At 42.7% G+C, this 15,643-nt stretch overlaps 5 protein-coding genes across 5 annotated transcripts; 3 read left to right on the plus strand and 2 right to left on the minus strand.

Annotated features, from left to right (window-relative positions):
- Positions 1 to 777: 777 nt before the first annotated feature.
- Positions 778 to 2,943, plus strand: EAF02_003364 (uncharacterized protein; the record flags this gene model as incomplete). Its single annotated transcript, XM_038899412.1, has 4 exons — positions 778 to 812; positions 1,302 to 2,130; positions 2,224 to 2,864; positions 2,916 to 2,943. 4 exons carry the CDS (start codon positions 778 to 780, stop codon positions 2,941 to 2,943), a joined length of 1,533 nt encoding a protein of 510 aa, XP_038760339.1.
- Positions 2,944 to 3,683: 740 nt separating this feature from the next.
- Positions 3,684 to 5,138, plus strand: EAF02_003365 (uncharacterized protein; the record flags this gene model as incomplete). Its single annotated transcript, XM_038899413.1, has 1 exon — positions 3,684 to 5,138. One exon carries the CDS (start codon positions 3,684 to 3,686, stop codon positions 5,136 to 5,138), a length of 1,455 nt encoding a protein of 484 aa, XP_038760340.1.
- A 3,106-nt stretch (positions 5,139 to 8,244) lies between these two features.
- Positions 8,245 to 8,673, minus strand: EAF02_003366 (uncharacterized protein; the record flags this gene model as incomplete). The annotated part of the gene is made up of 2 exons (XM_038899414.1): positions 8,245 to 8,549; positions 8,610 to 8,673. 2 exons carry the CDS (start codon positions 8,671 to 8,673, stop codon positions 8,245 to 8,247), a joined length of 369 nt encoding a protein of 122 aa, XP_038760341.1.
- A 1,894-nt stretch (positions 8,674 to 10,567) lies between these two features.
- Positions 10,568 to 12,101, plus strand: EAF02_003367 (uncharacterized protein; the record flags this gene model as incomplete). The annotated part of the gene is made up of 4 exons (XM_038899415.1): positions 10,568 to 10,807; positions 10,918 to 11,072; positions 11,131 to 11,675; positions 11,728 to 12,101. The coding sequence occupies 4 exons, from the start codon at positions 10,568 to 10,570 to the stop codon at positions 12,099 to 12,101; spliced, it is 1,314 nt and encodes a 437-aa protein (XP_038760342.1).
- Positions 12,102 to 14,848: 2,747 nt separating this feature from the next.
- Positions 14,849 to 15,643, minus strand: EAF02_003368 (uncharacterized protein; the record flags this gene model as incomplete). The annotated part of the gene is made up of 1 exon (XM_038899416.1): positions 14,849 to 15,643. One exon carries the CDS (start codon positions 15,641 to 15,643, stop codon positions 14,849 to 14,851), a length of 795 nt encoding a protein of 264 aa, XP_038760343.1.

The following is a 15,643-nucleotide window of genomic DNA, read 5'->3' on the forward strand; positions in this document are numbered from 1 at the left end:
CATTCATAGTGTTTATATCCAGTCATTCACAGTTACGTCTTTGATCCCTAAGGAATATTTTACAGTCTTTATTATTCTGACTGAGATATCAAAGGCAGTCACTTTTCGACTGTGAGTTATTCACTTTAAGTCAAGATACGGTGCACTCGAGTCAATAATGACTAGTTTTGAGCATTGCGAGGATTTTGAGATTCACCGCTGTCTATTTTTGGATTGGTGTGACGATTTCCTATTATTTACTCGTCATTTACATGTGACTTGGACTTGAATGATGTATAGAGAGATTATTCATAGGAGTGAATGAATAAATATACGGAATCAAATCATAGGGTCTGGGACTTTTAGTATTACCTGGATGGATTATAACATCTTCATAATAGGTTTAACTCGTCGGTTCGTATTTTGTATGTCATTCTAAGTTCAGAGCTGCGAGTGATATGTGCAATACGCTCGTGAGCTCATATATACATATTCACTCATGTCGCAACGGGGGCTCATAGTTGTCTATTTTGGTATCAATATGACTGTTTTTGGTTATTGCGTCATTTTTGGCAAGCGATGTTGACTCGGATATTTCATACAGTATATATTCATACTCTCAAGGTCCCTAAATGTATTTTTGGATTCATGGGACTCATTAATCGGTTGTTTTGACTCGAATACCTGTTTCTACATGTACTCATATCCCGATATCAATGTTTCGAGTCAGATAGTTATTGCTCGAAGCGAATCTACCTATGTTGTTGACTCCAATATCACACCTTAGTCACACTTCACATGCATCTTTTGAGTCAGGATGTTGTTCTTTTACAGTCATTTTGAAAGCTTTTTAGGAAGAGATAACAAGAGGATTGTGGGAATAATAGGGAACGGTGCAACCCTCTTGATTTAACCTCACATATACATTACCTCAATCCCCAAAACACATCGAAGTACAACGAAAATCTTGCGAATCAAGGAAATACCTTTTGTTCAACATAATATCAACTGAGTACAACCCTCTTGTACACACAACACCCATTCCTCTTCTTTGACCATCTCCTACGCTGATATTTGGGCTTGATCATCATAGATACGCCCCTCATTGTTACATAACGTCTTCGGTGCTTTATCCTCAATCAAGATCGTGCAAGTCCAACATAGTGATAGATAACTTTAAACGTCTAGAAGTCGTTTCAAGTTGACAGTAGACTGGGGCTTCTGAAACTCTAAGTATCTGAGAGCTGATTGATATCTACAACAATATCTTCCCGCAACCAAGAGAAAGGAAAAGCAAGCCAAGGAAGGGAGACGATCTATAGGATTTCAAACCGTGGATCATCTTCAAGAAGGTCTTCAGGAAATGCTGATGCAAGAGATCATCATCGAAGATACGTCCAGCCAGCGCCAGCACCACCGGTACAGCGTTACACGGGAGGATACAATGAAGTCAATCATCCTCCTTCTTACCAGGGACAATACGAGCAGCAGGATTACGCTACAGCTGGACCGGCTCCTAAGTCTGATGTGCCACCGCCTGTTTATCAAGGATCGTCTTTTGGTACTGGAAGCTATTCTTACGCGGAAACAACAACTGAGGCACCAGCCTCGTCCGGATACAACTATAGAGATCAAAATGTGGCTAATACAACATCCTTCAAAGATCCCTGGGAAGAAGCTGGTCTGGGCTACCTAAAGGTGCAAGTGGAAAATAAATCCTCCACACCGAAAAGTTCTGATTATCCCAATCTGCCAACTAATCCCATGAGCACTCCAATCCCGCTTACAGGTTCCCCGTCGGTTAGCTATCAGCAAGTAATGACAAGATTGCCTGCTGTGATTCCCACTTTCAAAGATCAGGGAGAACTTCCTTATGGAGTAAACGACTATCCAAACAAGTGGGAATCGGGATATAGTCCCGGATTCGACAAGCATGAGCGCGGCCCTGTAGCAGCCTTATGGGCTGGCGTTTGGCTAGATGATGAGCAAATGCGAACTTGTCATCTCTTTGACCATGTGGATCTTTATCGACTTGTATACATTGTTACGACTTTGAATTCGACTGTTGATTGCTGCAACAATGATCTGGAGTGTATAAAAATTGCAACATACATTCTCAATAGCGCGGGTAGACCAAAAGGGTTTGGAAATGTGAGTGATTTGCGACCTCTTCCATAGGTTGGCTTCACTGAGGATCAAGTGAGGGCACTTTTTAGTATCATGGCAAACAGGGAAAATCGACAGCGTGGTGCAGCAGTTAACATCTTAGGTGCGTGGATGGGAAGCAATAATAAGTCGATTGAGATAGGTCTAGGTACAGGGAAAAAGAAGGCTACTAAAGGATATCCATATTGGACTCCTAAGAAGCTCGTGTCAGGCCTACCAGAAGCTATCATGGGGTATTTTGGCTACGACAATGCCTCTGCCGTTGCGGACAAGAGGCTTTGCTGGCAATGGAGAGTTCCCTACTTCATGTCTCGTGATAAAGAAATTGGACCTGAAACCATTTGGTACATACCACAGACCTATACTTACCCACCTTTACCCGCCGAAGCTCGCACTTGGACCAACACAACCGCAGAGAAAGAAGATACCCATGAACAGCAATATTTGCAGAATGATCCAGATGAAGTGGACGCCCTACAGAAAAGATTAGAGCGAGTGAGTTGGGGAGAGCAGAGCAGGTTGGAAGCAGAACAATTGGCATTAGATGAAGCAAAACAGTATCACAAAGCGGGAAGGGGAGAGGAATACGATGTAGTCACTGTGGAGCCTCAAATCTCGACTTCTAAACATTCACGTGAAGAATCGAGCGCTTCCAAATCTCACCATGGTTACAGTAGGGTATACTCTGAGGACAGTAAAGGGAAAGCTTCTTATAATGGGTACGTAGATAAGGTGTTTCTGTATAGGACTTAGAGAGACACTGAGTTTAGACGCGTTGGTCATACTATTAGGATGTAATTGGACACCAGGAAGTCTGATGCGCTAGCCGCACGACTGAGGATTTCTTTGAACGGGGCATAGAGTGGCTTCAAATGTAGATGCGATGGTCGCACTACTGGTAATAAAGACCCGAAGATAGATAGATAATGCTTAATAACGTTGCTTTTTCCACTAAATTTTTCTCAACATTTTGGGTTCCATACCACTTCATTTGATATCTGCACTGTAATAGAAACCGGGAACCGGGAACCGAAATAGTCTTTCAATATAATACATGTGAGCTGGAAAAGTCAGGCATTGAAGTGAATCTCCTATGCTGTTGACTCCAATACCATATCTGAGTCACTCTTCATATGCAGTTTTTGAGTCAGAATGCTCTTTCACAGTCATCTTGAAAGCTTTTCAGAGAAGGGCTACAGGGGGATCGTGAGAATAATAGGGGACGGTGTGACCCTCTTGATTTGAGTCTGCAAAGTACGAAACATCTTCAGAATACACAACAATAACAAAACACTTGTGAACCAAGATAATCTTCTTGATATTACCTCATACACACTTTATCACCATCCATTATTTTTCTCTAGTAATACATTACCTTACTGTTTAGCAACGTTTCTAGGCATTCCCGTCGCCAAGCTCGTCTTCGGAATCTACTTGCAGTGTCTAGTTGCCAGAGTCGCAAGCTTAGTGTCATCACTCTTTACCAAATCAGATCGATCAGCAAACTAAGAACTGCACCTAAATTTTACTGAACAGCCATGTCTTATAACAACAGAGTTGCCCATACGTATGATGAATTGCGTGATCTTTATTGGTCTCGCGATCAAATCATCAGTGGTGAGGCGGGCCCAGTGAGAGGGAGAATACCTGAGGAATATGAACCATCTCTTGCGTCAGGAGAACATTATTCATATCCTTCCTCACATTTATCTCAACCTCTTGCATCAGGAAGCCACTATTCATCAGGGAATTATGGACAAAACTCAAACGCCGGACAATATGGACCTACATTTGACAACCTAAATATTGCCCAACCTCAACCACAGACCGCGCAATACTTCCAGCAGTATAGTCCACCGCCACCATCCATAAATTCAAGTGATCTTAACCCATCAATCATAAATCCCCAGGAAGTTCAAGATTATGGTAGTCTCGCGGCTGCTCATAATTACGCTCAGCGTCAGCAAGGTGCTCGCAATTTTGTTGAAGATCAAAGACAGCTCTCTCCGCCTACACGGGGGCCTTCTTCCATCTACGCCCAGACCCCAGGCTCACCAGCAACCTTCGAACAGCTACAGACTGAGATACCTGGAGCAAAGTACATTCCTCTTAAACCTGATGAACCACCCTATGGAGTATGGTCTACTGTTCCTTGGGACTCAGGATATTTTCCGGGTTTCAAGAAAACCCATCCCAATAAGGGTGTCGTGGCTGATCTGTGGATAGATACATGGCAGGGTGAAGAGGGCTGTGAGGATGAACGGATATGTCTTATGTTTGATCATGTGGACTTATATCGACTAGCATACATCACTACAGTTCATCTGGGAGCAGTGCACAGACCTGACACCATAGTTGAAGGTATGCAAGGAACAGGGCCTGGGGGGAGTGATCAGGTAAATACGCTTGGTGACATAGTGGCGATACTCAATAAAGCCGGCAGACCACCAGGCTTTGGAGGAGTAACTCATAGGCGACCAAACGCCTTCACTGAGGAGCAAGTGAGGCGCTTGTTCGGCATCATGGCCAATAAAAACAACATTAACCGTGGAAAAGCATTCAGGTCTGTGGAGAAATGGGCGCTAAGTTCTCTATGGTCTCCTCGACTGGTTCTTCGCAACGTGCCAGAAACGATTGTGAATCATTGGAAACACACTTATGATAGTGCCCTGAGGGATAAAGGCCTCCGATGGGATTGGCGAATCAAAGAGTTCATCTATGTAGAAACTGTTGATAGCAAAGGAGACGCGCAATGGACATTGGAGTCTAATGCATATGAACCAGGCAGTCAACCTTCAGGGTCAACGTCAAAAGAACAACAACCTGGGCCAGCAAAATATTTGAGACGAGACACTCAAGGAAAACATTCCAGAGATTCGACTTCAAGCTCCTCGCATAGGCACCGTCACTCAAAGTACTCTAAACGAGATGAGGAGCATAAAGACAAGGGAAAAAAGGCACCTAAATATTATTTTGAGGACGAAGGAGCGTAATGTTCGGAAACAAAACGTTCTGCAGAACTTGTATGGTATTTCATAGAGGGATTTGGACATTAGATGCGCTGGTCGCTCCATTAAGACATAATTAGATACCGGGAAGTCTCATACGCTGGTCGTACGACTGAGGATTTACTTAATTGAGGCATGCATAGATGCAAGAGGTACAGGCGCTGGTCGCACTACCGCAAGATACAGGTAGAACACCTAGAGATAGATAGATAATATTTAACAACGTTGCTTTTCACACTGAATTCTTAACACATTAGTTTTGATACCGTTTCAGTCGATGTCTGCCTCTTAATAGGGACTAGAAAAGGGAATCGTCTTTTATTAAAGTTTATGGGGTCCAGAAGAGGTAGGGTATTGAATTTAATCTCCTGTGCTCCCTATTGTTTGAATAGAGTGAAAGATAGATAGCCAGCACCCTTATATTTTATCGTATTTTGAGGAAATACATGCACCTCTACAAGACCGAAACTTCGCATCTCATAATGCTACAAGAGCTACTCCAAACTTACCCCCAGCTCTTTTGAAACATTTCCTCTCTATAAACGGAGGGGATCTGTAGAAAGGGTTGATTAACCAGTGAGAGAAGGGAAAATTTGCTTTCATTTCGCTTCCGAGTGCATTTATAATTTTCAGAGATATTCGAACATCTAAATAAAATCAGAATTGGTAATAATGAGGAGGAAGTACTTGAATTGAGCGTCTCTGAGTATACCTTCAGTGTTGATTCTTGTTTTCCCAAGATGGTGATCATAAATACGTATCAACACCGAAATAGATACTCCGAACAACCAAGTCCATTCGCATTTTATAGAGATTCAGTGATACTTCAAGGAAGAATGGTATCATAGACCATCTTCAACCATTGAGCCCTCAGATATACCTCAGCTCAAGCTGTAAGAGACACTCATCCATAGAAACTTAATTTGTCGTGTCATTTTTCATCAAATTTAGACATAATTTAGCTTCACTTGATGGAGTTGACTACATTTAAGCTTATAAAAAGACAAGATATACATAAGAACAACCATATTAACTACATTTGATCATTTAGTCTTCGATATACCCCAACGAGCCAATGAGGGGTTCTGATACGTTGAAAATGACGATATTCTACTCATTTTAGCCGTAGTTTGAGGAAATTCGGCTCGATTTAGTCACTTTTGACTCAGTTCCAATCGTAATTGAATATGAATTAGTATGAATGTGTTCCAACCAACCAAATTTACTTTATTATAGCGAGACAGAGGAGCTCAAAAGACCTCATAAACCTCGCAATTGAACTTGTAGATTGGTGAATTAGAATGCATCGGAACGTATCGAGCTTGAGAGAAACTACCCCGGAATCTTTCCATATCATATCTCGGTAAGATTGCGAGATAGATAAAGATCTCTATATAACAACTACTTCTTTCTATACATACATAGATTAGCTCTCTAGACAGAATAAAATGTTATTAATTAGGAACTATATAGTAAGTACTGCGTCACTGGCACTCTATTTACACAAGATGCGATCGAATCTGTGTAGAGAAAAGCTAGCTATAAAGTGAAACGACCATCTATTTTCCTGTCTTTAACTTCGAGTTGAAGTTCAGATAATGAGTCCTAATAGAGGGCATTCTGACTCGAAAGATGCATTCGAGGGGTATCAAAGTGATAAGAACAGGGCACTACAGTCAAAAGCTCATGAAAATGAGTCTCACATGAAGGTATTGTGACTCGAAAATGTTCACATTAGGGTATGATACACTCGGAAACAGGTTTAAGATCAGAACCACTGAGCAATGAGTCTTCTTGATTCTAAATATATTTAGATATAAGTGTATTCCAAAGCCGTCGGTATCTAATATCGCATGTGGATGAAGAAAGAATTTATCTGAAAATACTCATATTATTCACAGAACATACAATTATAAGTTCACAGCCCTGAGAAGCTGATCCCACGCATTCATTTAATCCTATAAATAACTTCTCCATGTATAGCTCAAGTCAATATCACATGTAAGAGAAGAGATGAGAGAACAGTCGAGAATCGTCATATCAATCCCAAAATAAACGATGCTGAACGTTACTCGGTATCCTCAAGATAATTTACACCATTCATTGTTGGATCAATCGTCAGAATTTTGACTTGGATGGTGACTGATAGGACATGTCGAAACAAAAAAAACAGGAGAATGGCGGCAAAATGCCCTATAGGGGTCACTTTCGTGACTCGTTGAGATATCGTGAATAGATACTATTCCCGAATAACATTTTCTGGAATAACATCAGATACTCATCCCGGGCTTGAATATTGTGTGTCTTGGCTCCAAATCTTCGTTGATATCTACAATATCTTTATGTACTTTATTCGAACTCAAACAAAAAAACGAAGGATTGGAAAACCCCTCGAGATAACTGCATCGCTGGCTGGTAATAATTTGATGGAAACATGATGGGTGAATACCCCTTCGGAACAAGCAGAAATGAGTGTTCCTGATCTGTGATCAAGAGAATTTGTATCAATACCGATCCGTTCTCATGAATGTAGATGTTCTGGATACAATTGAGTTTAGGAAAGCAAGATAGATCTGAATGAAAAAGGTAAGATTGCTTAGTCTAAGTTACAAAGGCAAAATATCATAGTGATCAAATGTTCAAGCTGAAGCACGAATATAATGATCGCGTTGCGAACTACGCATACCCATTTTTGCTTCACTCCCCATAGTTCATCTCCACTCCTCGACCAGAAGAGAAAAAGCCTTTGTACTGCTTCCAATTCGTGTCATCAATCATTGAACGGGTGTTTTTCAATCGAGACTATCAAGAAAAATGTCCAGATATCCTGATCTCGTTTCCAAACCAAAGACAAGGAAAGTTTGAGTTAACTTTGAAGGGTTGAGCCGGTAAAGAGGACGTGAGAACTTCTAGGGGACAAAGAAGAGTTGAAGAGCTCGAAAAGAAGAGGGGAGATGAAACTACTCTTGGGCTTAAACGTAGCCCTTCTACTTTATTTTCTCGTGCTCTTGGTTAACACGGCCATGCGAGATTATTTCTCTGACAATGTGATGCATCTGGAGATTCTCTGAAGGCTGGCTTTCAACCTCTGTCACAGCTTGAACAACCTTGAGAGCCACATTGGCAACTTCAAAGGTGCGAATTCGTCAATGCGGAGATTTATCTGTTCTCTGCTCCATACTCCGCATCGCTCTCCCATGAAGCGTTTGGCCGCAGTTGTGGAGGCATTTCCATTCGCAATATGAATGAAATAAGTCGTTGTATTGAAATCAAGACCGTATCTCAACCACTGAGCGTTTTGACAATTAAAAAACTCATTTGATTGACGTTGTAATTTGGACCATGAGGGAGTGATTGCCAAGACTACATTGCGACTTTGAAACCCGATTATTTTGTCTTGATTTGGATATCAAGACAACAAGGTGTACTAGTCACTAATTAGGGCCTCTTAATTACCGCGGATACCTGCCATTGAAGCCGCCCCATTCTTGGTCCCGTGCAAATCATCGGTCTCGAACATTGCCAAGAAGTATATTGGACCCCAAATGCAATGCCACCACACCCATTCACCGTTGACTGGTCTGCACACTGCACATACAGAACCAGGACTAGGCACGGATGCACATCTGTTCACGACCTATACCCCGCGCAACTCCTGAGGTGCATTTATTGAACGCGGAATTGAAGCACGCTCGCGGCACGGTCAGACCAGATTTGGAGCGGCGTCCATGGTAGACGGAGATTTTTCGATGTTGGTTATCGTGGTGATGTGTAGATACCGAATTTTTGTTACGTATGTAGAATGAAGGGGAAGTTCGGAGAGTACAATGGTACAAGCGAGTAGTTTTGATAAGATACCGAATGGCTGGTGGGGTCCACGCCGAGAGATGTCCGGCGGGTAATTGGTTGGGATGTGATGTAACACAATAACGCTTTACCCCGCAGGCCCGCAGGAAGGAAAATTGATGGGAAATGATCGTTTGAGTACAGACAGACAGATAGACAGACAGAAGGACAACTATGCCGGTTTCTCGATGTGCATACAAATTGAGTGGACATGATATGTAGGGTCTACCAGGCAAGCGAGGCAGGCGAGGCAGGTCTAGAGGCAAAAGGACAGGAACACCAGAAGTTGCATATGTGTCACAATGGGTTGGGAGAGAAGACAGCTAGCTGGGTCAAGTCAACAGGTAAGGTTAAGAATGGGATTGATTATCATCACCTGGTGAAACATCCACCAGTCAGTCCATTGAGCTTCATAGGGCATGCATACATACATACTTTTTACATGATCATCGTAAGCTTCATAGTACTACCATAGAATCCATCCTTTGTAAGCTTACATGATCACCATGTGCTTCACAGTACGTCCATAGATTCCATACTTTAACATGATCATCGTCACATACCCAACGTTCTAGATAGTGGCAAGCAATGTAATGCATCTCTCATCCACTTCGACGTGAAGGTCTTTCTGTTCCTGAGCTTAGCTTGAGTAAAGTGGACCATACATGTACGGGAAACGTGCGGAATCATAGCTCCCCGTAAAGCTACCGAGCTACCCTTTGAAATATTCTACGAATCTACGAGAAATCACCTAGACTAGCTGGTCCAAAGAATCCGAATACCGATTCACCCATCCACCCATCATGCCATCATCCCATTGCCATTCGGAAACGTGGACCAAATTGGCAATGGGCCTTTGACCACACAGTACAGCCCAACACGGCAAGATGATCGATGAATGATTCTTTGGCCTTCTCCGAGTCTCATGAGTTTCTTACCAGTTACCTCGTTGGTTATTTATGTGCTGTAAGTGGAGAATGCGACGAAGTCCTCCGAGTCGACCACTTTTCATTTGTGGATAGTTTTGACCCAATATTGTCGGAAAAAGAGGGGAAATGGTGGAAATACCAAGACTTCTTGCTATGGAATGTAGTCGTGATATCCCGAATTTATTGAGGGGTATTGAAGGCAGCGAAGGTATCAAACATTATATATATTGAAGAGCTGTTCCCGCCTTCTTGTTTGTTGTATACTTCCTCTACATCTTCATCTTTTTTATATATCAGACATTCAGAACAAAGGTAAGCTTCTACCCCTCCCATCGCCAACAACATCAGACGGGAAGTATGGATAGCTTCATATGGTCAAGAGATCAATCCCATTGGGATCTTCCAAACTCTATTCTGATCCCTTAAGCCTCAAATTCCATTGATATTCTCAAATGGTCGATGTACATGTTACTAACCGTGGCTGCCAATATAGGTTAATACATCCCGAACCCCGCACTTTCCCAAACATACATACATCTAACACAACTTCCATACAACAGAAATATACTCTTTGTTACTTATTCTACAATCAACCAATACCTTTTTCAACAACTACAAATAATAAAACAATAATTCAAAATGGTATTTTTCACTCGTTCCCTCTCTCGTTTGGCAACAAGACCGTCTCCTTGTGCTCGATCAATCTTCACAGCTTCTGCTGTTGCGAGAACCACCCCAACATGGACGACGCGATCGACTGCTTTTGGCTCACAGAAGCTCAATCATACATTTGGAAATATCAGAATGCTAACGGGTAATCATCGTGAAAAGGTCAAGGTACTTCTTGTATTGTACGACGGAAAGAAGCACGCCGAAGAGGTATGTTATATATATTTACTTTACCCCTCTACTCGATTGCGGGGTAGCCGTCCAACTACTTCAATTGAGTATCTATCTTTGGATCAATTGATTAACATGAATACAATTAGGTCCCAGAGCTTCTCGGCACAACTGAGAACGAGCTCGGTATCCGCAAATGGCTCGAGGACCAAGGACATGAGCTCATCACCACCTCTGACAAGGAGGGAGAGAACTCCGAATTCGACAAGCACTTGGTAGACGCAGAGATTATCATTACCACTCCGTATGTTACCCATCTTCCATATACTAATTCGCAGATTCTAACAAGCTTCCCTTCTCAGTTTCCACCCTGGTTACCTCACTGCCGAGCGTCTTGCCAAGGCCAAGAACCTCAAGATCGCCATCACTGCCGGTATTGGATCTGATCACGTCGATCTCAATGCTGCCAACAAGACCAACGGTGGTATCACCGTTGCTGAAGTTACTGGATCTAACGTTGTCTCCGTCGCTGAGCACGTCGTTATGACCATCTTGGTTCTCGTCCGTAACTTTGTCCCAGCACACGAGCAAATCCAAGCTGGAGAATGGGATGTTGCCGCTGCCGCCAAGAACGAGTTCGATCTTGAGGGCAAGGTCGTCGGTACCGTTGCTGTTGGAAGAATTGGTGAGCGTGTCTTGAGAAGATTGAAGCCATTCGACTGCAAGGAATTGTTGTACTTCGATTACCAACCTCTTAAGCCAGAGGTTGAGAAGGAGATTGGTTGCAGACGTGTTACCGACTTGGAGGAGATGTTGGCTCAATGTGATGTTGTCACCATCAACTGCCCTCTCCACGAAAAGACCCGTGGTCTTTTCAACAAGGAGTTGATCTCCAAGATGAAGAAGGGTATGTTTCCTCTTTTTCGCTTACTCATATCATTAAACTAACATCAAAATAGGATCCTGGTTGGTCAACACCGCCCGTGGTGCCATCGTTGTCAAGGAAGATGTTGCCGAGGCCCTCAAGTCTGGTCACCTCCGCGGTTACGGAGGAGATGTCTGGTTCCCTCAACCAGCACCAAAGGACCACCCACTCCGCTACGCAAAGAATCCATTCGGTGGTGGAAACGCCATGGTTCCTCACATGTCTGGTACCTCTTTGGATGCTCAAAAGAGATATGCCGATGGTACCAAGGCTATCCTCGAGAGCTACTTGTCTGGCAAGCATGATTACAGACCAGAAGATTTGATTGTTATTGGTGGTGACTATGCTACCAAGGCTTATGGTGAGAGAGCGAAGAACAGTGGTTCTTCTGGTGCCAACAAGGCATAATTAGGGAAGATGATTGTATAATTGATATGGGATGGGAAAGGAAATGGGTTTTAAGGTATGCGGCTTTGATGGTCCAAGCTGCTACTATGTGATATGACACTAAACGAAATGAAATAAATTATCTGTTAAATTGTTTGATTCTGTCTTTGATTGATAAAATTCGTTCTGTGAGATTTGATTATGATTGACTGGAGTTTTGGACTATTGAAGGCTTGACGTCTTCATTTGCATTACAGAGGTAATTCTATTGTTGTGATGAAGTGAACCTGTCTCTAATTAAATTACCTAGGTAGCTAGGTATTGGTATGGTTGTCGAATTCGTCTTTCCATCCTGCTCTGGAAAATGGAGATATCGAAAGTCTCCTCCCCCACATGTCAAGTCGTATGAATCGGTGGATCTTCATGGACAGAAAATGATTCGGAGTCGGGGTTGTATACACAGGTATCGCTAATGGTGTCTTGGTCTCATGAGGAAGAGGGTAGTGGTGGTTGGTTGATGAGAGGTTGGGAGGTTGGGAGATTGAGAGATTGAGAGATTGAGAGATTGAGAGATTGAGAGATTGAGAGATTGAGAGATTGAGAGATTGAGAGATTGAGAGATTGAGAGATTGAGAGATTGAGAGATTGAGAGATTGAGAGATTGAGTTTGAGGGGATTTGATGGGAGGAGGAGGGGAGGGGAAGAAAGGAGAGAGGTAGGGCTTTGAAGAAGGAAGGAAGGGAGATTGAAATTGAGATTGAACTGGAAATCGATTTTTCTTTTCATCATTAGAAGGGATCTTGTAAATTCCGTTTACATACATCAAGCTCGAAGAAATGAGTGAAAAAAATACTCTTGAGCGTGGATAAAGTATGGAGAAATATATAGACGGGGAAAGATACCTAGATAGGTATTAGAAGGTAGATTATATAGATACCGGTATGTTATTTGTGTGTGGTTTTATGGTTGGAGGGGGGTTTGGTGGATGATTTTGATGGAGATTGTGATTTTGATGAATATGCAGGCAGATAGGTTGGGGTTTTGTTTTCTGGAAGAGGATTTGATGGGGTGGTTTTGAGGGATGGAGATGGAGATGGAGATGGGGGTGTCGTGTGATGGTGTGTGGTATGGGTGGATGTCCGCTTCAGAGTTGTATTGCGAAGTTCCTGATGGAAGAGTGGGAGACTGAGAGACTGGGAGACTGAGAGACTGGGAGACTGGGAGACTAGATGCTTGAGAGAGGGGATGCGTGATGGGATTAGCTGGTTGTGTTGAGGATGTGGTTGGGAGATTGTTTTATGTGAGGGTGTTTGAGGGTGTATGAGCAAGTGATGAGCAAGTGAAAACGAGGTGGAGAGATTATGTATCCTAGAGTGTCGAGATTGCGGAAGGGAGAGGGGGGAAGAGAGCTTGGGGAGTTCTTGGAGAAAGATGATGAAGGGAGTTTTTGAGTGATTTCGTGGCTTTATGGTTTCGATGAAGAGGTCATAGGATGGGTTAAATATGAGGAGGGGTTTTCTTGTTTTCTTTATCTTATTGTTATTATTACTAGTTCTCCTCTTTCAATCTTCTGAAATACTCATTCGTTTGGGAAATAGGAGTCCATAGTGAAGACACATTCTATGAATTCTACATAACATTTAGCAAGAAATCAATCGTTCACTCCATATTTGACCACATAATGATAAATAAATTCGACCAGTTTCGTTATTTTATAGATTGATTAGACTTATAAAACGCCCTCGTCTGATATCTTGTGTTGAATGTCTGCAAAAGATGAGAAGAAGAAGGATAATAATAAATTGAAAGAAGATAGTTCTTCCCTAGAGGGCTATAAACTCGAGATTGAGTAGGGATTTCCTTTGCATTTGTGTCCACATTTGGATGAAAACTCGGAAGCAAAACAGGAGATAAATGGATGGATGAATGTCTTTGAGAGAATGCGTGAGGTCGATATGATAACTGTTCTTTTTTTCATTCGAGAGGTATTACCTTGGAGGCTTCTATTTCATAAATTGCAATCTTTAGAGTTTTGTTGGGAGGTAAACAGGTTATGTTGATGTGACTGACCATTTATGTGATATCGATAAATGGCACCTGGGGATAGAATGAAACTGCAGCTGTACCATTATACACAAATGCATTTAGCGTATGAAAAGTATATGGGATTGACCAAACTCGGGTCCTGGACTTCTATCCCATGTAGCAGAAATTGCGAGATTTTATGATATAGTGCATAATGCAATGTTTCCTTCGACTCCCTTGATACAGATTAGGTATGATGCACACCGAATTAGGGAAACTCATTATACAAATGGATTGGAGAAGAGAGAAATCTATGTCTTCGTGAGTGAAGGACTTACACCGATAAAGTATTCTTTGGCAATATTTCAAAGTCTTGATCTGAAGATCGATCTCGCGCAATAGGTTGCCGCTGTCTATATTTATCTTAGACACGATGTTCCATGCTTTTGTATCCGCCTTGGATAATGGGCCTCAAATTTTGTAATTCGTTTGAGGATGTAATTCCCATGTGATTCAACCTACTGATGATTTTGACTTTCCCAAACCCCTGATCATAATTAGACACTTTAATATCTGACAATCTCGCTTGAGTTAGGAATATAAGAAGGGGTCAAGGGGAACAATAAAATATTTAAGATCTTTGAGCTGCACGTTCTCTTTATGGTATTGGCATTATTAATTAATAATTCGAATAGTCATACAGCACGTTCATCTCCTTCGTCCATTCTCATCAAGTACATCAATCACAATGCAGCCATTACAACGCCACCAATAGCCATTCCCAAGAATCCCCTCATGACCCCGGTTGGTGCAGCGCCTCCAGTCGAACGAGATGTACTTCCAGTTGCAGTTTCAGTTCCACTTGCCGTCGTACCAGCACTTCCCGCAGTAGTCTTCGTAGCGGTAGCCGAAACACCAGAGGCCGATGACGATCCCGTAGCCGCCACACTCGCCGACGTACCACCCGTCTTCGTGGCTCCCGTTGCACTTCCCGTAATAGCGCCTGGTCCCTGATTTCCACTCGCAGTATAATAAAGACTAACCGCCGTCTCACTCGGATACAAATCCGTCAATTGAGTTGCCGTTCCCTCTGCTACATCTCCTCCTCCCAAACTATTGAAAATTGCCGCAAAACTCGCAGTAGGTGTACCGGTACAGAGTTGATTGGACGCACTGGTAATAATAGTATTAAATGCGCTGACGACTGCTGGGGATCGTCCACCATGTACATAATCGCAGTTGAGACATCCAAGCCAGTTGCTGAAAAATCCACCATTACACATGCATTGTGCGTGAGCGAGATAATCAAGAGGCGTGGTGCCGTTGGGGGTGCAGGCAGATTGGATGGTTATTACTTCGATGCAGGGGGGGATGGTGCCTGAGGTTATGTTTGGAGAACAGACGGAGGTGAGATAATCTTCTTCGGAGGATTGACGAGGCAAAATAGGCACGAGGATTTCTTTTTCTGGAAGAGCGGATACGATGGTGGTGACACTCGTGAGGAGGACGATTGCGCCGAGGTATGAGTGTGGATGCAT

Source organism: Botrytis sinoallii, assembly GCF_014898435.1.
Source record: "Botrytis sinoallii strain Bc 23 chromosome Unknown BSIN_005, whole genome shotgun sequence".
Taxonomy (NCBI): Eukaryota; Fungi; Ascomycota; class Leotiomycetes; order Helotiales; family Sclerotiniaceae; genus Botrytis; species Botrytis sinoallii.